This window comes from Streptopelia decaocto (genome assembly GCF_964273445.1).
Source record: "Streptopelia decaocto genome assembly, chromosome: 1".
NCBI lineage: Eukaryota > Metazoa > Chordata > Aves > Columbiformes > Columbidae > Streptopelia > Streptopelia decaocto.
In genome coordinates this window covers 189,150,446-189,173,706 of record NC_138663.1, presented here as the reverse complement: position 1 = coordinate 189,173,706, position 23,261 = coordinate 189,150,446, and the positions used below count along the sequence as shown (strand labels likewise).

Genomic DNA, 23,261 nt, shown 5'->3' with positions numbered 1-23,261 from the left:
ACGGTAAGAGAAAATTATCATGACTCCCTGACTGTTTCTTGCTACCCATCGTGCCTGTACAGCAATTTATTGTCCATAAATAAGCCTGAAGGCTTTGACACTCCCAAGTTCAGTGCCTGTACCTTTGTCACTAGATGGTTGTGTAATCATGACTTGGCTTCTCCCTGCACTCCTTGCAGCTGCTACCACCACCCACCCTACAAACCGCTACAGCAGTCCAAAGTGCCTACAAAAGAAAGTGAATGCCATTTTTCCCAGCAACCCAGCAAGAACTATTTTGAAACAATTCGAAAGACTTCTTTCCCCTATCTCAACAGCTCCACAGATACTCTAGGCTTAGCCAATATGGGTTCCAATGGAGCACCACAAAACAACTGTTGGCTTTACCCCAAAGTTAAAGACAGGACAAAAATACAAGACGACTATATTTTAAGATTCTGAATAAGTGATTTTTGTATAGGAAATGTCAAACTGCCACACCAAATAGCTATGGTTCTTCCTAAAAACTGTATGCCATTTTTTTTGGAACATGTTACAATCTGATTTTACAGAAAAATATATTACATGATACAAAAGACTACAGAAAATACTGTGTTTATTCAAATATAATTCTCTGTCTCCCATGTCCTGCAAAACAGTGTCTAGTAAAAGGAAAAAATCTTCAAAACTGTATTAATAGAGGCACTAACTATACCAGTTTTCTTTCCCTCTGGTCTTCATTTTGATATGCTAAGAAGTACAAGAAAAACCCAAAAGTTTCTCTATTTTTTTCAGCATAGAACTAAGGGGAACAAAATGACCTCCTAACCACAAGTTCATGATAAATAAAATTAATAACCTAGGACATCATTTAAGCATCAAAGTCAGGACTGCTACACAGCAGCAGAATAAACTACAAAAGGCAGGAAACTATTTACCTACACCACACCTTATCACACCACACACATTAGTCAGCACTCTGAATTATGTATTCACTTTCATGCTTGCCTTTTTTTTTTTAAGCTGAGTTTGAAATTTACTTAGCAGCACATGTGCAGATAAAGGTACTGACTGATAATCATTCTGTGCTCTGCAGATAGGGCAAGCTGTCTTTCCGATATTTCATTTCATTTAAAACAAACAAAAACAAAAAAACAAAAAACACCACACACCAAAAACCCCACAGAACTTGAGGGAGATAATTTAAGGATACAACTAAGTCCCCACATCCTTGAACATCAGAAAGTCCTGTGGATTTGTTGTCTTCTCCTGAAATTACTTAAGATTTAAACTGATAGCATGCTATTTGAAAAGTAGGAACATAATAATTGACAGGCATTATTAAGGCAAGACTTGATAATAAAGTGCTCAGAATTTCAGTTTCTTTAAAAGATCAACAAAAACACTTCAGCAAAATCATGTGATTCTCAGTCAATAATAAGAGTTGAAAGAAATACTAACATAGCCCTACAACAAAGCTGGTACCTAAAAAAACAGCTTCCCCAAAACTCACTTCTTACAGCTTGTTAACAAATATGGTTACAATCTTTCTCCAAATGTTGTTCTTGAGAGCATCTATCAATGTATAAACTTCATTGACTTTTGCATCATTTTAGTTAACTCGTTGTCCTTAAGCATTCTGCAATAAAACCTTCACATCAGCAAAGAGCACACGAGCTTAACTGCAATGCTGGTACAGTCATGGAACATGACTATTCTGAACAACCATAACTGACAGGCACTGAAGATGCACCAGAGCAGAGTTGGTCAGAGAAATTTCAACAAAATTTGACTAAAAAAATACAACATCAACACACACACACAAAAACCCACACATGCCACACACCACAAGAAAATCTTGATCTTGTTTGCATTTTGTTTCTGACTGCGGTTCAAACTGTAAGATTTCATCGCCTGCAGCTCTACTGCAGTTACCTAGTATAAGGAGTATATTGAAGTGAAATTTCTTTCCACAATATCCACAGTTTTTGATAAATAATAACCTCTTCTCTCACAGATCTTCCAAAAAATAAATGGATTTTTATTAAGTACCTATTAAAGAGACTAGTATCACAGGAAGGCTCCAGATAAATTAAAACTTTTCTTCCAAGAAACGTTTGAGCAGTAGAGGAAGGTAATGCTCTGAATTCAGTCACTGAACAACGAGGGGGTGCTGAATAAAGAGCTGGTAAAAAGCACATAGTTCTGGAAGAAGAGACAATTATGCTTTTATACCACAGGATGGATAAATATTGTTAAATAGTCTTGATCCTAGTATTTGTGACGGGTTTTGTGCTTCATTTTACAAGTGGAAGAGTTCCCTCTTAAAGTGAGTTTTCCATGTACAACATAAATAGCTCTATGGTACCTATTATGCTGGTGCAATAGGAATTGTGGTTCTCGCATTGTTGAAATTCGATGTTTGATACTGGAATACATTCTTAAATGTAGTTATGCTATACATCATTTGATTGCACTTCTCTCGCTTGATGGTTTTTTGCTACTGACATTACTTGCTGTTTATGGGTTTTTTTTAGAGTGTGGAAATGATGTTACACAAAAGCAAATTTGAGCAACTTTCTTATTCGAGTTCAAAATGGGTCATAAAGCAACGGAAACAACTCACAACATCAACAATGCATTTGGCCCAGGAACCACGAATGAACGTACAGTGCAGTGGTGGTTCCAGAAGTTTCACAAAGGAGACAAGAGCCTTGAAGAAGAGCAGTGCAGTGGCTGGCCATCGGAAGTTAACAATGACCAACTGAGACCAACCATCGAAGCTGATCCTCTTACAACCGCAGGAGAAGTTGCTGAAGAACTCAATGTCAACCATTCTACAGTCATTGGCATGTGAAGCAAATTGGAAAGGTGAAAAAGCTAGATAAGCAGGTACCTCATGAACTGATCAAAAAATCAAAAAAATAATCCTTTTGAAGTGTCATCTTCTCTTATTCTACACAACAACAAGGAACAATTTCTCAATTGGATTGTGACGTGCAATGAAAAGTGAATTGTATATGACAACCAGTGACAACCAGCTCAGTGGCTGGACCGAAAAGAACCTCCAGAGTACCTCCCAAAGAAAAACTTGCATCAAAAAAAGGTCGTGGTCATTGTTTGGTAGTCTGCTGCTGGTCTGATCCACTATAGCTCTCTGAATCCTGGTGAAACCATTACATCTGAGAAGTGTGCTCAGCAAATCGATAAGATGCACCTGCAGTTGGCATCAGTCAACAGAAAGGGCCCAATTCTTTTCCATGACAACACTTGACTGCATGTCATGGAACCAACACTTCAAAAATTGAATAAATTGGGCTACAAAGTTTTGCCTCATCTGCCATATTCACCTGACCTCTCACCAACTGACTACCACTTCCTCAAGCACCTTGACAACTTTTTGCAGGGAAAATGCTTCCACAACCAACAGGATGCAGAAAATGCTTTCCAAGTGTTCACCAAATCCCGAAGCACAGACTTTTATGCTACGAGAATAAACTTACTTTTCATTGGCAAAAATGTGTTGACTGTAGTGGTTCCTATTTTGCTTAATAAAGTTATGTCTGAGCCTAGTTATAATGATTTAAAATTCACGGTCTGAAACTGCAGTTACTTTTGCACCAACCTAATACATCATTCTCAGAGTGGCAAAAAAATACAAGACAAACTGTATTTGCTCAAAAGCCACAAATCTGTATTGAAAAAGACAATCTCATCTTAGAAGTGCCAGGCAGTTTATAGAAAGATTTTCCACTCTTCAGAGTCAGTTCAGGGAAAGCTATAGCTGCAGCTCTGGAGTCCATCCCCACCAAAACTTCATAGATTCCCCATTAAAGCCTTTCCAAGGCCTACTTACCTCCTGCGGTAAGCGCAATGAGCACATGCACCAGCATCACCAAGTGCCAGCATCAGCATGCCGGAACAATAAATATTCTGCACCTGCAGTGTCACCCTCCGTGGGGATTCCCCCGGCTATCCCCAAAGCGGAAGAAACAGGCACACAGGGCCCATTTTCTTTCCCATAAAAAGTGGCATGTAGGAAAAAGTAAGTCACATCACCCTGGCTGAGGTGAGTGATGGTAGTTCATTGCAAATCCACATGCTTCAACTCTTCTTTTTAAAATCAATTTGAAAAATTAGAATTTTTGACATTCTTGCTAGTGAAAAAGCACTAGAGCCCATCACTGGACCCCTCTGCTACTCTGTTCTTCCAAGCACCTACACTCTTCTTCAGAAACACCTTCACCGGGGCTCTCTTCTTAGTGAGAAGAAACAATTTAAAGGAACCTTCTTCAAGCTAAAACAATTTTGCAAATACCCACAGCCACCTTCACTGAAGCCCTCATCACAACCTCGCTTGCAGTTTACCTGGCATTCCACGCACTACAGTCAATATTTTAAACCTCCAAATAATTTTAAACATATGTAATTTGGAAAAAAATTACCATTTCCAGATTTACATGAAATCCTCATTTGTATGAAGCTACACTGGCCAGAGGCAATAAGCAGACAGAAATCAAACACAGTTGCAGTTTCTCTTTAATAAGAGCTCCTAGTCATCTTGCTATTAGTTATGAAAATGAGACCTTCTAGACAAAGTCAAATTTCTCACTAACAAGCTGTTCTCTTAGTGCTAGATCTGACATATTGTACCTTAAAATCCCAGTCTTGCGCCTAGACAACTAGAAATACTCACTAGCTTTTTTTGGGAGATAAAAGCTTCTCTTCCTTTGTACTTGAGTTTGAAGTGAACTAGCTTAGAGCTGACAGTCATATTAAATACTTACCACATCTTCTAATTATAAAGGTGGTCTTTAAAATAGCTTTTCTTGGAAATAAATAGCATGAAGAATACACATTGCAGCACATTTTGGTACAAAATCTTTGAATATTTAAGTCAAACAACCCCTAAACATTTTTATGGTTAAAGGTAACATACTGGACAAGCCCCACCTTACAAACATGGAGTTCCTGATAGGAGATAGTCAAACTAGAATTGACTCTCAGACAGGGGTGTCAAACTCATTTTCACCAGGGGCCACATCAGCCTCAAGGTTGCCTTCAACAGGCTAAATGTAATTTTAGGACTGTATAAATGTAGGAGTAGTTACACGCTCTAAGAAATATTACCATGACCTCTGTATAAAAGGGAGCAAGGCATCTCCTCAGGTGTTCACATGAACAGCTAAACCACCTACTCCAGTGTCCCAACCACACTGACCAGCAAAAGGCCAATGTCAGGCAGGGATTTGTTCTACCCAGGCTGAGCAGCTACCGGGGGGCAGCTCCATCATGCACATGATGCCACACCACTGTCAGTCCTGTTTTATATAGGACATCACAGTCCAACAGTTAAAATCCAGAAAATTAACACAAGTGAAAGTCCACATAGACAGAGCACACAATTCTAATGAAAGAGCAGCTTTTTAATAATTCTTATAAACATACAATAACACATCCTCATTGTCACTTATTTACTCTAATAACGATATTGGAATTTACTAATTTTGTGTGCTATTTCATGTTGATTTCATTATTACTGAATCATATGGAGTTGGTGAATGGGGATTTACTTCCCTCACTTAAAATCTTTTAATAATGCTTTCTCAGAGTTTGGGGTTTGTTGCCAAAATAGCTACACATGTATACAAAGTATAAATCAGTAAAACACGCAAGTCAAATAAAGTTTGTTTCCATCACAGATGGATAACCAAGGTTCAGAAGTGAGAGCTAAGCTTTCACTATCATACCTCACAGCTGTTACAATGTGTAACTCATTTGCACAGATTAAAAGTATATTCATTCACAGGCAAAATTACATATTCAGATTTGATATGCCCTAAGCGACATGTTATGCTTCAAGTACAACAGAACACTATTCCAAAGATGAAGTTTATTTTGATGTTCATGTTACTGCCCATAAAAATATGAATTCTATAATTAAAATAAAATATATATAAAACACTGGAACCAGGTATTTCAGGCTTTAAGAACATAAAAAAAGCTTCTAGTCGGTCCGTTATACTATATAAAAGCATATCTGAAAATGTTATACAGTCATCTTAAAAAAAATACTGAAAAGGATCACTATTTTAGAATTATTTTATAGTAATGTAATTTATAACAACTTTCCTGAGGCTTACCAACACATGCACATGTAGATTGGCACTAATCTACCTTTAAGAAGATGATTGTAAATACACACCCTCAGCTGCAAAAGGCTTTTGACTAACACTGTACTTCACTATCTCTATTCCATTATTTCTCTATATTAAAAACATATGTCAGATTCAAGAGACAGACTAAGTAATACCATCTAGAATATACGTTAAGTATCAGAAACAGATTACAGGGATGTAGATCTCTGCCAGACCACAAAGCATTAACATACCGTAACTCTGCTGAAGAGATATCAACCAATGCTACAGTTTACGACTTGGAAGTACTATTCTTTTTTAGATTAAACATATTGTTCTTTTCAATCTCTGAAACAAAAACACGTTTAGTTTTCTTGTGTTTATTTTGAAATTAGTACTACACTTTCATCAAGTACTTGAGAAAATTTATGAAACAGTGCAACACATAATTAAGATCACAGAAAAGCTTCCAGAAGAGCTCAGGACCATCCTCTAAATATGGTGTGGTTTTTTGTTTTTTTTTTTAAAAAAGGGGGAAGAGAAGCTTTCATTCTAATCCATACTGCCAATGGATTCACAGATTAAAATCCAGACCCCAGCTGCAGCTGAAGAGTACTCCAGGATAAGACCACCTTTGTTCTTCAGCAGTGGTCCAAGGGATTGACATAAATCAGATGAGCCTGAACGGCAATCTGTGCCAGCTCTCAAGAGAAACTGAAACCATCAAAGTAGATAGACACCAACAAAAACATTTCCAGATTGCATCTCTACACTGTTGAATATGAAGTATCATTCTGGTACCTACATTCCACTAAGGCATAGATTCAGTTTTTGGTAGAAGAACAAACCTGCCAAACTCATAGGCAGATTCTCCTGGTTTTACTTGGTTAATTTATATGTGACACATAGAAACAAGGAAGAAACCGCTTGAGTTTGTCTCCATAACAACACAAATAATGGAATAAATTTTCAGCAAAACTTCGTCACAAACTTTCCATTTAACTCTAAACTGAATCTCTCAAATAATTTTAACCAAAAAAAAAAAAAAAAAACAAACAACCAAACAAAACAAAACCAATGTATTTCTGTCACTGGCAAGCTATTTTCAAATTTCTTTACATAAAGTAGAAAAAACTACAAGGCGCTAATGGCAGTATTGCAATTGCATAATCTGCCAAATCTTCATTTTACACAAAGTTTCTATTTGTGGAAAATAAACACTGCATTTTAAAATCAGATTTCAATATACTTGCAGAGCCTTAATACAAATTGAGATATTGCCTTCACTGTGGATGGTTTACAAGCAGCAACAAATTTATCCTTTGTCAAGGAGTTAAACACAATCCCACCTAGTGACCACAAAACACACAGGATTTCCACAAATACATAACGTTCAAGTATTTCTGCAGAACCATAATTTTGAGGCCCAGCAGAACTACAAATAAGAAGGTCTGAATTTTAAGTATTGCTCTCAAAAGTAAACAGACTTCCTAAGTAATTTTCTCTACATTCTTTGAAAGCCTGTTAGCAACTTTTCTCCTCCTGCAAATTTATTTTCGGATACAAAGAAAAACATAGTATTGAAGTGCATAATTCTATTTGCAGAACCTCAACTAGTGTCTCAGCAACCTTTTAAAAAAAAAAATCTTGCAGGGTGTTGATTGTTCGTTTTTTTTCTTCCCTCAGTATTTCCTTCCTATCATTGCTTGCAACACTTAGTGGTACATCTGTGAATTTCAGTTTGTCTGGAGATATACCAAGCGAAAAATATTCCAGTCATTGCTTTAAGATGTTCTGCAACATATGTCTAACAAAAGCTGTCAAAAACTAAAGACTGTCATTCTACCAGAATTTACAAGGTAACTTTAAGAATAACTGAATTTCAAAAGGCAAACCTCTAAATTATGTTAAAAACTGATGAAGAGCTGGGGTCTCGAAGTTCTGATTTGACATGAGATCAATGACATTAAAATTTCTCATTGACTTTCTGCTGATTTTCAACAGCTTCTAAAATGAAAGCACTGCACTCAGTCATATCCCACTAATAATTATGGTGAGCTAAAGTTTATGCGTGCAAAATTGTGGCAGAGAAGGCTTGCTGCTTCAGTAGGCTCAATTAATTGCTGCGAAAACCAGCTTAACATGGAAAAGAGTACTGATCTGCAGCTCTGGCTTTCACCACAGTTACAATGAAAAATAACCAAGTCAGTGGATCCAATACTGTACAACGACCGAAAATAAGCTGTACTATCTCTTTTACATAAAACCACAAGAATGATTAGTCACATTCCAGATATTTCTGGATTCCTGCAAGCTAGAGTAGCACTCACAGGCTGCGTCAGAACTGAGCTCTCCATTCTGCTCAGTATTGCATAAGCACATATAGACACCATCAAAAGTTTACATTCTGACTTCTAGTGAGAAACATAGCTGACAGACCAGAAACATAAAACAAGTAAATTCCACTTATGCATATACCATGACCATGGCTTTCAACATTCACAGAAGTTGTACTTAGGGAAAACTCTCACTTAAACAGAAAAGCATGCCCTTAGTCATTCTGTTTACAGTACCATAAAAGTATTGCTTACCAAGTCTGCTGCAAGGACTGCATTCAGACAGGCTAATTTCCTACTACAGCCTTAAGCAAAGACAAGGAAGAAAGTTACGGGCCTTGAACGATCTAAAATTTAAGTTTAAATACGCATGGACAGCAGTCACAAACTCCAAGGTGAAATACAGATTACCGGTACCTGAAGTTGTCCTTAATTCCACATCAGAGTTGCATGACTTGTCCCCATGCAGGCCCTGACTGAGCTGTCCAGTTCCCACAGATGATGTCTGGCAATTTTTTAACATGCAGAATTCAATGATCCTGCTGTAGCATTTTGCTACACTCAGATACTCAGCATTTGTTTTTTGCCTCTGAGCCCTGCTGGAACCTGCCAGCAGCTACTGCTGGCTTCCCAGCATTCCCAAAAAGGGAGGAGTTAAATGTCCTTCAGTACACATCCCCTCCAGTATTTCAAGGAGTTAGACAACAAAAGTAGAGAGAAACCAATTCAGGTAACAACAACAAGGGTGGGTGGCAGGAAGGAAGAAGCAGTTTACACTGCCAGCCTACACTTCATCTGAAATATAGTGGTGCACCAGTGCCCAGCATAAATATCAATCATTACCTCATCCACAGGTTACAGCTCTTCATCCCTGAAGAAAATGAGATGAAGGACATGCAAACATAATTTCAGAGTATGTTTAATGTGTTAGGATGCTGTGGAATTTCCACTACAGTGTCATACATAAAAACACTAGTCATCACTAAGAATTTTCTTTTGGGGTGTTAGATAAATAGGTAAGACATTTTTTAATCTGTGGAAGACAAAATGTAGGTGGGGGAAATGGTAAACACAAATCATTCTGAAGTATACCCAAATATATACATTCAACATAAGCTTTGAGAAGTTTATCCCTGGTCATGGCTGCAGATAACAGAGAAAGAGGTTCTTCATCCCGTTACAAGAAACACTGCAATATGCTACAAAGGCTAGCACAATATATTATGAGGCAGGAAGAAGCTGCTTCAAGCTCCTCTTTCTGATACAGATCCCACCAATTCTATCTCCAAAAGAAAGGGAAAAAACTCAAAACAAAACGCCAAGAATGGCAAAGGATAGGAGACTCTTGTTTGTTACAATCAGCAAACAATAGGAGGTGGGGGGGGGAACCAAAGAAGCAAAAGACAAAATATCCACACAGAAAAACCTGACATACTATTTTTATCTGAGAATGTAACGATTTAGAACTTCCAACAAGGGGGTACAAAAATACAGAAAAATAAATAGATCTTTATTATTAAACTTAAGGGACTAACCTGTGACTCTATGCACAAAGGCTACCAGAACACAATAATTTTCAAAACCAGGAAAAAGGAAGACAAAAGGAAAAGTAGTTAAAATAGAATAACAGAGATACATTAATTCCTGCATTTTGTTGAAAAAAATTAAAATGCTGTGAGTGAACAAAGTATTTTCTTTCTATGTTCCAAGCATATTATAATGATACTGCACTTATTAAGTGAAGGAAAATCCTTAAATTCCTTCTTAAATGAAGGAATTGTTGAAACTGAATGATGGACAACAAAACTCAGCTGCCATACAACCAGCTTTTAGTCCCTCCTGCCTGAACCTTACTCCTGGATGCCAAGATTCCCCTACTGATATAGCACCAGTTACATGTCTATCCTTTTCCCCAGTTAGCCTCCATTGATATGCATCTAAAAGGAAGTCCTTATATATATATATGAAGCTATTCATCACCACTCTATACTAAATTTCCTAAAAAGGAACATGGATATACACATTCCCACTAAAGATGCTGACACTACCAAGGCACCAACTGAGTAAGGTTTCTATTTGTTATTCTTCTTCCACCTATTGCTCCCTTCTAGCATTGTCCATAAGAGTTTTAGACCACATAATCCATCCTCTAGCATGTCCACAAATGTCTTGCACCAAACATTCAGTTTCATTAAAAATAATTTCTTTCATACCGCCTACATCTCTTAAGTATAGTTGTACACAATAAAACTGAAAACCTTTAACTGTTTGATAGATTTTTGTTCTGCTGTTTATCAAATGACCAAAAAAAAAAAAAAAAAAGCCCACCATGGGCCAAGAGTATCACTCTCAGTTACTACTCAGACAGAAAAAGAACTTGATATCCTAGAGGGCATCCAAAAAACTACCCTGGAAGAAAGTGCTGGCAGAGCCTTCTTGTGCCTACACAAAACACACAGATACAGGAAACAGTGGACATTGTAATACTTTTCAGTCATACAGTCCCCTTGCTGTGAACTTCTAAGATCCCTGAAGAATTATATCTGTAAGGAGAATTATCAGGGGCACACAGAATACAGAGACACAGCTTCCCAGACTCTGGTGACAACTCCACTGAAATAAAAGGGATTATTCAATTGAATAATAACTTCTGGACTGAGCATAGGTTTTTCATAGCTTGTTTTAAAATAGTCAGCTCCAGTGTCTAAACAAATGCCAAACCACTTTCATGTGGTCCACTCAAAAAAACAGTGTGATTAACTTCACAAGTCCATAAATCACCTAATGTGTCTTTATTATTACAAAAGAAATACAACTCGTAAACAGCCCTGCTGTTATCCACAGTCAAACTCTAGTTGCTACGAAATGGTAAAACTGACATATTACCTAATGAAATTATTTAACATATTCAGAGATGCCCTGTTGCCACTACAATCACTAGAACTTATGTGAAAAATTAAACAAAATTAGGCACTAGATATACAGTAGTCTTCAAGCACTGCCCCATACATGTCTAATCCTAATTAAGTTAATGAAACTACTCAAGTAGAGAGGTCAATATCAGCAGGTTTCTTTACAGCTGAGGAGTTTTAACCTGTAAGTAGCACACATTGCTAAGGAATAACACACCACAAATGTACAATACCTGGCATGCGGTGTGTCACTACCCAATTTATTAGTGGAATGCAAATGATAAATTACTGTGTTAATTATTTTAGAAGTGATGCTAAGATCGTTAGCTGGTAAAATATGCTGCAGTTCTCAAAAGAAGTCAATGAAATGTCACAGAAAGGGAGACTGGATTAAATCATCCCTACATGCAAAAACAAAGCTGAAGATTTGATAATTTACTATGAGTTTATGTATAGCAGATCCTTCCCAAAGGTGGGACAGGAAGACAAATTAACACATTTTTTAAAAGTAGCAATTATAATAGTTTTATTATTATTATTATTATGAGAGGACTAGTTTCTGAATCCGACATAAACAGTTTGAAACATAATTGTTATAACACTTAAGCAATTCATAGCAGAATTACAAACTGTGATCGAGTCTTCGTAACATGACACTATCACATTGATGCCAACTTCTACAGAAACGGGAAATAATTTTTTGTAAAGGCAAATTATACAGGGGGTGGATAAGAGAAACACAAACTGCTAAATCCTACACTAAATAAAAACATATATAAACAAGGTAACAGCCTGTTAAGTGCTCCTCTTTAAAGATCAATGAAATAACAGTCCCATTTTCTTTCCTGAACAAGCTCCTTTGAAATAAGGAGGATGGTGACAAAAGGAGACCCCAAATGAGTTTCCATGTGTTCTTTTTACAAAGTGATATTTATTAGCTGTATTTAATAACATGAATTTCTATAACACACTTCAAACTTTCAGAGAGAAACTGCAGCTAATAATGCAACAAAACGATCCCGAGACAGACCAGAATACGTCAATTTACTCAGTTAAATTCTACTGACATTGGTAACATCTTCACTCAAATGTTTGTGTAATGACTCAGTATTTAAGCATCACTATATATAACAAGCTTCTTCCTGATTTGAAGAAACACAGCATCACTAGGCCTAGCTATCCCTGTCAGTGGTATCCCATTACATCATAACAGAAGGAAACAGGTTTCATAGAAACAAAAGAATATTTTACCAATCTTAAAATTTGTATATTTTGTATAAAATGTCAAATGTTAAACTTTACAAGCCTGGTGGCAAGATCATGATTGCCAGGTGGGCAGTACCTGGGAGCAGTGTGGAGGTGGCAGAGCTCTCAGCCCAGGGTGACAGGGAAGAGGAGCTCTTCATGTCACCGTCAAGTGAGTCCTCCGGGCAATTTAACAAGCAGCACTCAGAGATTTGCATCTAACCCTCCAGAGCTAAGGCAAGGATTTCTGTGATATAATGCCAGACAGACACATGCAAGCAAGAAGGGGGTTGAGAGTACTCTAACACCCAGAGAGACCCTAAAAAGAAATATATGAAAACTGATAGCTGAAAGGATTTAGTCAGAAGCAATAGTCTCCTCATCACTCTTCTCTTCCAGGGGGCAAAATTTATTTGTAGTATGTGAGAAAATCAGGGGAGGGGGAGTGGAATAGAATATAAAAAAAGAAAGGCGAGCTTAACACCGTGTTTGATTATCCACTACCTTGTTTCTGCTTTTTTTGGCAGAATTCACTCATTCTGACTGCAGTGCAAAAGCTGTGAAGGAAACACTGAAAGTAAGCAACTAAAGGATGTTATTATTTCAATAGCCCACTTGTCATACACATGCACCATTAATCATATATCGATGGCTGAAACAAGGGCTACTGGGTTTTATTGTTACCACTACGAGGGCAGGTTTTACTTAGCAAACAGAACTTCATCCCGAAAAAAAAAAAAAAAAAAAAAAAAAAAAAAAAAAGCATGGCCAAGTCTGCTGCTTTTAAGGAAAAAAGTACCTTTAAATGTGAAGTCAGGGGAAGATACGTGAAAATATGAAAATATTCCGCCATAAGAAATAATAACCAACATATCAAACTGCAGACACAACTCTTTTTTTTTTCCCTAATTAAGTGATTTATGGAAATATACACAAACAGAGAAAGTCGTGCTGAACAAAAGATTACCTAGCAGACCTGATTCACCCTCTTTCCACATGCTCTGCTATACCTTCCTATTTCAAATGTACCGAGCCGAGTATCAAACACAGGCTGAAGTACCGTCTGCCATAAGAAGTACTAGGAGTGCCCTTGAAAAATGTCCAGATTGCAGCTAGTGCACAAAGGACCTCGCCATGTAAATAAGTGCATGAGAATTTCTCTCTCGCTCTTGACCCGCAGCAAGTGATTAACTTCCCATCAACATCGGAAGACAAAGCGTCGGTAAGAAACAAGTGGAGTTTGAGAAGAAAATGAAGAAGGATCAGACTAAATTTCATCTGGTTTAGAAAGAAAAAAATAAGAGAGAAATGGCTCAAGTAAATAATTCTGAATGCTCTCTTCGTATTTATCTTCCTCCCCAAAAATGCTCGGCAGAGCTGAACAACAGTGCTACACAGTCTAAGCAAAAGCAGTCCGATATTAACTGCCGTAGGTTAGAGAAAGCAGATACCCCTTGCCTTGCTACTCAGAAGGCGACGCTGCAGATTTCCCACTCCGCTACCAAAAAGCAAAGCGGAACCAGCATCTGCGGCGGGGGGGGTAGTATTAACTGGGAACTTTTTGTTCCTTAAATATGTAACCGGTATCCTTTTTCTTTTCCCCCACACTCCTCCTCTTTCCACCTTCTCTGCCCAAACAGGCCGAAATAAACGTTATTCCATAAAAATACTATTAAATAAGGTGTGTAAGACTTACCATATCAGCTGGAACGCTGCTGGACATCTTGATGTTACCCTAATGGCTTAAAATCAACTTTAAAAAAAAAAAAAAGCAGCAACAACAGCCCGCTGGAGACCTTCAAGAAGCAAAACGGGTGTCAATTTCGGAGGCAGCAACTTGCACGTCCCCTACGAACAAGAGGTGCCCGATGCGCAGCGAGGCAGGCGGCCGGCTGAGGAGGAGAAATATCCAGGGGCAAGCGGTGCCAGGGCCGTGCCGAGGAGCCAGCAGGAGACCAGAGATGGCAGCAGATCCCTGTCAGCAGCGGCAGGAGCAGCAGCACCAGCGGTGCCAGGTAGACCAGGCAGGACTACACCGCCACATGAGCTGCGAGCGGGCTTTTTCCTCCCTCTCTCCTCTTCCTCCTCTCCAAGCCTTGACAAATGACGACGGGATGATTCACGGGATAATGGTGCGTCCAAGTCACCTCCTCAGCCGGCGCAGGCGACCCGGGCGCGCAGGCGGGCAGGACCTCGCTCCTGCCCCTCGGCGGCGGGGCAGAGAGGCGAAAGGGCCGGGGTGGGCCCGGGGCCGCTGGGCAGGACGCCGGGCTTCGGCACTCCCTAGGCAGTGTGCCACATTCAACAGGGTCTGGCGGGGAGACGGGCCGGGGAGGGCTGCCTGAGGGGCGGCCGGAGGGGAAAGCCCTCCCCCGCGGCGCTCCGGCGGCGACAGCACTCGGCGGGGGCCGGGAGGCGTTCAGCGGCGGCCGCCTCCCGCAGCCTCAGGTCTCCGCACGCATCGCCACCGCCTCCTCAGCCCGCCCTTCCTCCCTCCCCCGCCTCGTCCTCTGGCGGCTCCGGGCGCCCTCGGCGGCGCGGCAGGTACGTCCCCCCCTCCCCCGGGAGCCGCGCTGGCCGCGCTGCCTCGCCCCGCTGCGAGCCGGGGGTGCCGTTCCTCAGCGCGATCCTCGCCCGCAGCCGCCCCCTGTCATCTTCCGCTCAAACCAACATGGCGTCTGCCGAGCCGAGAAAGGGGACACGGCAGGAGAGACGGACCCCCTCCTCCTCCTCCGGCCCCCTCCCGCCGCGTCACGTGCCGCCGCCGCGCGCCGCACCACGGGGCTTGTAGGCAGCCGAGGGGAGAGGGGCGGAGCCAGCCTGGCCCCGCCCCACCGAGGCCCCGCCCCTCAGCAACCGTTGCCAAGGCGGGGAAGCGGCCGCCGGCGCTGCGGGGCCGCGCGTCACCCCGGGGCCCCTCGGCCCGGCCCGGCCCGCCCCGCTGGGGCTGCCCCCGGTCCCCGCCCCGCGCTCCCCGTGCGGTGCCGGCGGGCAGAGGGCGGGGGCGCAGCGTGGAGTCCCCGGGGCACCGCCGGGGCCTCGGCGCAGCGTGCCCGCCTCCGCAGCAGACACCGCCCCGCCCACCCCCCCCCCGCCACCCGGGCAAATCCCACACAAATCGTTTTCTCAAGGGCGGCTGGAGGTTCCTCGGGGCGTTTGGGCTTCCCCTTGCAACCCTTTCTCCATGGATCCCGTGCCCAGCTTGTAAGCCTGTGCTGTACTCTTGGATTGCTTCCAAAAAAAAAAATCAGGACATTTTCATATTTTTTTTTCACCCCACGTCCACAAGTCTGAGCCTGCGCGGCATTTCTTTGTATTTCTCATTCCTTATGTTGTTTTTTAGAGTTTGAAATATCAACTTTTTAATTTATTATTATTATTATTATTATTATTATTATTATTATTATTATTATTATTATTATTTACAAACGGTGTAGTTCTATTAGTGAAAAAAGCTCCTGTAAGATTAATGAGGAAAATGATGACTTCAGACTTGGAAGCATCTGGAGAGCGGGCACTTAGCATGTAAAATGCCCCTTCAGAAGCCTTCCCACTCCCTGAAGAGCTTTGCAGATTTGCGTTTGCTATGGATCCACATTATCTGAAAATGTGTTGTAATGGGATTTTTATTCCTTATTCCAGGCATTCAACAAAGAAAGGCTGTGCCTGATGAAAAACGCATCCCACCTCGAAGACACAAAAAACCCCTACACTAGGTGCAGAGCTATTGCAGAAATGAGTAGGCCTTTTGAGAGGGGTGTGGAGAGACACATTCATATGCCAGTACTGTAAAACTGTCCAAGAAAAGAAGTCAAGAAAATCAAATAGATGGAGCTTGTGACAGATGCAGCCTCGGTCCTTCGGGGTCAGATCTCATGTAAAACCACAGGAAATTAAGAGTTGTTCCCTTTAACACAAAAAGTTCAAGGCTGCCTTTCCTCTTTAGGACTTCGTCCAGCAAAGGCAACTCCTGGCAAGACACGATCCCTTGCAGGGGTTATAATTCTTTTCTTTATACTCTGCTCCAAAGTAGCACAAAGCTACCCACTTCAGAAGACAGAACTGACAGCAAGGAGCCCTGTCAGATACCTGGGAGAAGAGCTGAGGGCCAGCAGAGGTGCTTGTGTGAGGATCCTGTGCTGTCACACGTTGTGTGACTTTGGGCACGTCACTCCCTCATCAGCCTAGTTTGCTTAGACAGTACATTTTTTGGGAGGCAGTGACTGGGGAATCTCTCACAGGAGAAGAGGCTGAGAGGGGACTGTTTGGTCCCAGGAAGAAAGGTCTTGGAGGGGTCTCATCAGTGCCTGGTGGGACAGAATGAAGAAGAGGGGGCCAGGCTCTTCTCAGTGGTGCCCACTGACAGAACAAGGCAATGGGGATAAAAACCAGTAAATTCAATCTGAACATAAGAAAATACTTTATTTTTTTTTCACTGTAAGGGTGACTGAACACTAGGACAAGTTGCCCAGAGATGTTGTGGAGCCTGTCTGTTGAGAAACTCAAAACTCAGCTGGACATAGTCATAGACAACATGCACTGGCTGATGCTGCTTGAGCAGTGGATTGGACTAGATGACCTCCAGAGGTCCCTTCCAACCCAAATGATGCTGTGACTGTGACTCTCCCCTGATAAACGTTTTTATGGTACCTTATATCATTATCACCAATCTCAGGTCTTCTAGTCACCAATGGGATTAAAAAAAGCTGATGTTTTTGGAAGTAATGGCAAATTGCTGAAGCGTCATTTACTTTTTCTCCAATTGGGTATCCTTGAGGGACAGAAAAATTGCAAGGGTTCCTCATTCTTTTTTTTTTTTTTTTTTTTTACTTTCATAAAGCATCTAAATAATAATGCTCATGGATGAGGGTCCAAGGGATGAGCCCTGAAGGATGTCTCTCCATCTCAAACAATATGCATTCCTGGACACAAATGACTTTCTGGTTAAATCAGTGACAGACTGAAGAATTATAAATAGATCTTGCTGAATAGTTTTTACTTCAAAAGTTATTAATGTGGGATTTTTCCTGAAAAAAAACCAAAAAACAAACAAACAACAACAACAAAAACCCCACAAACCAAAAAAGACAAAAAAAGCCACTTACATACAACAGCTCAAGTTTAAACAGGCTCTTGAGATCTTCTCCAAGGCCACTCTTCAGAGCAACCCTTGGCTCCACGCATACAGCAGCCCTGTACAGGTGCCTCAGGGTGATCTCAGGGTAATTTAGGAGGTGCCCTGCCCATGCCCTTCCCTCTAGCACTCTTGTGATGGGGCAAGAGAAAGGCACCCTGTCTGCTTTGCAAGTGCTGCAGCTCACAGCTGTCTTATCATGTAAACCAAAATTGGTGGCCACTCAAAATTATGTCCTTGGCCACACTGTGACAGCTGAGGTACATGACCCTTCCCCCCTCTGCCACGAGGCATCAGGGTAGGCAGCGGGGCTTTGTAATCATTTACAGCTCGCAGGGAGAATTGCCAAAGGTTGTATGGATATACCCTTCAACTGAGCGTCAAGAAGTCCATGTGCCCAAGCAAGTCAGGCAAGTGGGGACACCAACAAGCACAGGTAGACTGGATGAGGGGTCAGCAAGGCAAGCAGGCAGCAGCAGGGCACATCTGCTGCATTGGACATGACTCCAATGACTTAAATTGTTTAGATGGATGAGCTCATCTGTGGTGCATAAAGATAAGCACATACATAGGATGTAGCCGTAAGAAAGGATACAGAAGATAAAGAGCCTAAACCAGCGTGATTCTATGGGTTTTGCTTTTTTGCTTCCAGTTTAACAGTTTGTTAAAAGGAAGGATCATGCATTTGGTGTTGACGACTCAGTGAGCTCCAGGAAGGTTCAGGGGACTGTCCTTGCTGCTTCATGTACGCACTCAGGTTGGTCAAGTTTTCTGCTGAGTGTTGTATAAACAAGGATGAGCTTCTGTCTTTGACATGGAGCTGTGGTGTCCAAGAGATGGCATGAAGAATTAGCTTTTTTATTCTTCTTAATAATATTTGAATCTGCAGTTATGACTGCAGACCAAAATCCACTGTCCTAGGTGCAGCACGTAGAAGGACATATCAGAATTCCTGTCCTGAAAGGTTCACAGAACCAGGTTTACTCTATGGTTGACATATCATAGTTGCTTGATATTGTTCCCCCTGCTCTCAGCTATGATGACACAACACAAACGAATGGAAGATCGAGCACCACTGGTACGTACTGGAGGTCATTTTAGGATGGCTGTCTGCTAGGCAAGTGAATAAAAAGAGGTGCTGCACAGTGATCCTGGTGGAGTTTGTACTGCATATGATGAAAGGGATAAGTCCCACTTTGTGTGGAGATGAGGTCATGTCTTTGAAATGCAGTGTGGTCAAATATAAAGCAGAGAAAGATTTTTTTCTCTTTGGCATGTATAAAGAAAGGCTGTTATGATAGTATTCATTTCACATTTGCACAGAGAGGAAATTAGAGTTGTGGTCAGCAGAAGTCGGCTGGAACAAGGGACCCTGCGAAAGTGTAACTGCAGGCTGCGACTGGGATCAGCTTGCACCTAAACCCTGAGCAAGTGCTACAGGCATACACATCTGAAAACAAATCTTTCCTACATCCAAGGATCAAGCGAAAAGGGAAGTGCAATTTGAGAGAAGTGCTAGCAACATGGAGAACTAAAAAGCTATTCTGCTTTGGGGACCTAATACTCTACTCACATACACAAATCTTATTTCCATTAAGTCTCCTTTGCAGAACTGTCATGTGAATTTAGCCGTTCAGGTACAAAATAATTCATCATCATTACCTTGGCAATTTATGGGGGAAAATCATGAAGTAGACAACTGATATTTTGCTCCTAATTTGAAAAATATGACATGGCATGAGTAAATAAGTAAAAGTTTCCCACACTGTATTCTCTTTGAGAAGAATTGTGCCAGATATCTATGGGTAGTTTGGGCTGTGGTTTTAGTGTTTCATTGACATCAGTACTAGTTGAAACCCGACTCTGTACCAAGATGTGCTTAATAGGAATAAAAGGTCTGTTATTCTAAATCAGATTAGTAGTCCAGCCAATGCGATATCCTGTCTCCAGCAGTGGCCAGCATCAAATGCTTCAGAGAAAGACACACAAACCCCCACGATGGACAGTCTTCTAATTTGCCAAGTTTCTACTGCTGCCAAGGCTGACGGAGAGTCTGGTTTATGCCCTGAAGCACAGAACTTCAAGTCCTTTATAGCCTTAATGGCAGAATAACCCATCAGTAACATGTGGGACCAATCGCCATTTTGCAAAAGAGCAGAGCTCTCTCTCAACGGCTGTTATTGCTGGGGTTGGAGACCACATCGACCCTGCTCACCAAGACTGGTATTAAAAGCTTTCAGTCCCTAGCTGTGCTCCAGCATTTTCCCTTTGAGGCAGGCTGCAAACAGGAGCATCCTCAGGAGAAGGAACACACCAACATGAAATTTCTTTTAAGGCAAGAACATCCCCTGCTTCTGATTTCTCTCCAGGTTTTCAGAGTATCCTGCAAAGGTGAAAGGCTCCTGAGACAAAGGGTTTAGTTCTCCTGGGTTTGGCTGTGGGACAGATCAGAATTCTTTCCCTCTCTGGCAGCCACAGAGGCAAGATATCCAGGGCAGCAAGGAACACACTGGGCTAGTCAACAGGATACTTTTAATACCTTTGTAGAAACATGTGGCCACTTTTTTTTAACTCTTACAGAGCCAAGTTTGCATTTAACTGCGTGTGACTCAGGTTGCTTGAATTCAGGCCCCTTGCAAGGGAGCGTTTAGGTGAAAAGCTGCCTTGGAGATGAAGGCTGGATCCTGCAGTGTGCTTGCTGCCCGCCGTGTGCTCCCATGCACTGTCAGTTTCTAGTGCTGAGCTCTGGAAAAACCTCTGATTTTGTGTTTTCAGATATGTTTTTGTACTAAACTGGTTCCTTTTCCTCTGGAAGAACATTGATTTTTGCCTGTTTGCTGCTTCTATGACAAGGCAAATGCAGCATGTGGGTCCTACCAGCTTCGTTGATACCAGTGGACTTATGGGAACAGCATTTAGCAGTCCTCACCTGCCTCAGGGCCAGCAGGAAGGCAATAAAACAACCTCTGAGGTTTTGTAGACTTTACAATACACACCACCGGCCATAATGATGGTTTGTTTATTTATTTACTTTTTAAGTTACTCATCAGACCAGTCTTACTGGAAAATAAAAATGCAGAGCTATTTAAAAGAACTCACATTGTTCCCCTGAATGCTCCAATATAAGTTTTTTTTTTCCTCCCTTCACATTTGCAATACCTCTGTACAAATAAATGCAAGTCTATAGGAAACAACCAAGTGATCCAGAGTGCCAGAGGTTATTCCTGGCCTTCTTGACGCAACTAAACCAGGCAGGAACCGCGCTCTGCCAATCTCACAGGCGTAGCAGAGATATGACATAGTGGTATTACAGTTACTGATGTCATAAATTATGTCAGGGAACTCCTAAGAGCAAGGCTGAACATTGATAGAGGAGGGTACAAAGGTACAAGACTAACACAAATGAGAAGAAGAAATCCCTGGGCCTGTTTTAGCGAGTGCTCAAATCACCAGTGTTCTGATGTGGCTTAACTACCTAGGAATTAGCAGATACATTTGTCCAGTCTGTAAACAAAAATAACCCTAAAGTAATTGGAAAAAGTTATTCATTTTATAACAGATAAGAAACAGGAAGGAGAAGTTTTAGGAGAGAAACATCCATCCTGGATCAGCTTCCTGACAAGGAGGAACTAAGGGAAACATCAAAATAATTCTTGAACTCTGAACTTGAGACCTGAATTTAGCAAAGGATTTACAAAGCACAGCAGTAAAATACTCTTTAATATCAGGAAATCAAATATGTAGCAATTCGAAAGTCCTGTGCAACTAGTCATATGGGCTGTGGTGGCAAATATTACTAAAATTTGCCAGAGAAGAGGGAAGCTGAAGATCCCCCAACATGCCACGTCAGATTAAATGATAGCTCTGCAGAAAAAGTAACAGGAATCTGTGACTGTGGGGAATGGCTGTTGCAAAACCCAACGTTGCAAAATAAATTGTCTAGAAAATAACTAAAGAAAAATACATAGTTAATATTCAAGAGAGGACAGTAAAAGAGCACTCTCAGTCCAACCAAGGATGCAGAAGGAAAATGGCTTTGTAAAACTGTTAAACACAAGAGCTAAAGCTCGAATTGCTTGTTGATGCTACCAGAGTCCTGGCCTTCCTTTGTGCCTTGCAGGAGCCGCTGCAGCCCCAGACGGAGTGAACTCCTTTAGCTGCGCAGAGCCAGACTCAGCGGGACCCTGGAGTCCTGGCTGCCTTTTATCAGCCCTCTGTCCTGCTGACTACAGCAGAATCTTTTTTACATTATGAGCCAGCTAGGTTCATTTTTATATATATATGTATTTACTGTAAGGGTCTCCAGTGGTAATCTAAACATTCATGAGCTCTCATTATAGCTCAAATTTAGTATTTATAAAATTAGTGCTAAAAATACTGAATTGAAGTAAGAAATTGTTCTTGCTCATTTGATTTTCGTGTCTGTTATCTACACTATAACACTTCAGGTTTTTGTAATTTAAGGATCTTCACATGTCTATAATTTAAGGCTGATAGTTATATGCATATGCACGTGTATATATGCACAAATATATGTTTATATAGGCTCTAAACCTATATGCTCACATACGTATTAGTTCTCTGAACATTTTTTAAATTAACTGTAGCACTCAGATAGATTACACTCAAATTTGATTGTATGCTACTTGAACGGAAACAAAAACCCATCTCAGAATTTGTACTGAGGAAATAATTGTTGTTTACATACATTATGTCAATGCAATATAACATTTAGTCTGCCTTATTTTCTATCATTCATTACTCTCCAAACAAGAAATAATATCTGAATGAGCCAGTGTCTAGAAATGCTATTTTTAATTGGCTGAAGATATTGCCTGACCTCTGGTAACTGGTTACTGTTGTTGGGCAGACTGTCCATGAGTGGTGGGTGGCTCTTTGTTTAAACATAACGGCACAATAATCTCATGTCATCTATAGGATATGGAGACACCACAGTTTTGTGTTTCTTTTACTTTCTTACTATACATGCGAGGCACAATCAACAAAGACTTCCTGAGGATGAATGTTGTCAGTATATGAAACACTGAATAACTGCTTTTTGTTTTACTGAATGGTCCTCTTTCTTTCAGATTTAAAGGGGAAAAAACAGAAAAAAATAGCTCTGGGGAATGAAGTCTTGCATACAGGATTTACTTATTTATTTATTTATTTTTAAACAGGGAAGCTTTTGGCTGCATTGAGATCTTATATTAATTTTATATGAATTTGACTCCATTGATGTAATCTGAATTATTCCTGGTTTACAATAAGCTGAGAGAAGGACTGGGCAAATTAATAAGAGTCTGAATTCCATGTTGCTTCCAAGCTCACAGTCACTTGGGTCCTGAATGCTGCCAGTGTTGAGATTGATTTTTTTCTCTATTTTCACTTCTGCTCATCATAACTATAAAACCCAAGAGGATCTGATTTAATTCTAGCCTCCCTTTCTCCTTCCAGTCCCAAGGCCTATGTGGATAGTAATAGGTGCTTGTGTAGTATAGGCGATTACTCCCAAAAT

At 40.9% G+C, this 23,261-nt stretch overlaps 1 protein-coding gene across 1 annotated transcript in view; it reads right to left on the bottom strand.

The window, feature by feature from the left end:
- Nucleotides 1-15,128, bottom strand: part of UBL3 (ubiquitin like 3) — a 62,446-nt gene extending 47,318 nt beyond the window's left edge. Inside the window, exon 1 of the mRNA XM_082072177.1 lies at nt 14,306-15,128. Coding sequence (XP_081928303.1) covers nt 14,306-14,332 — 27 coding nt within the window. The 5' untranslated portion in view covers nt 14,333-15,128. The remainder of the gene's footprint in view (nt 1-14,305) is intronic.
- Nucleotides 15,129-23,261: the final 8,133 nt, after the last annotated feature.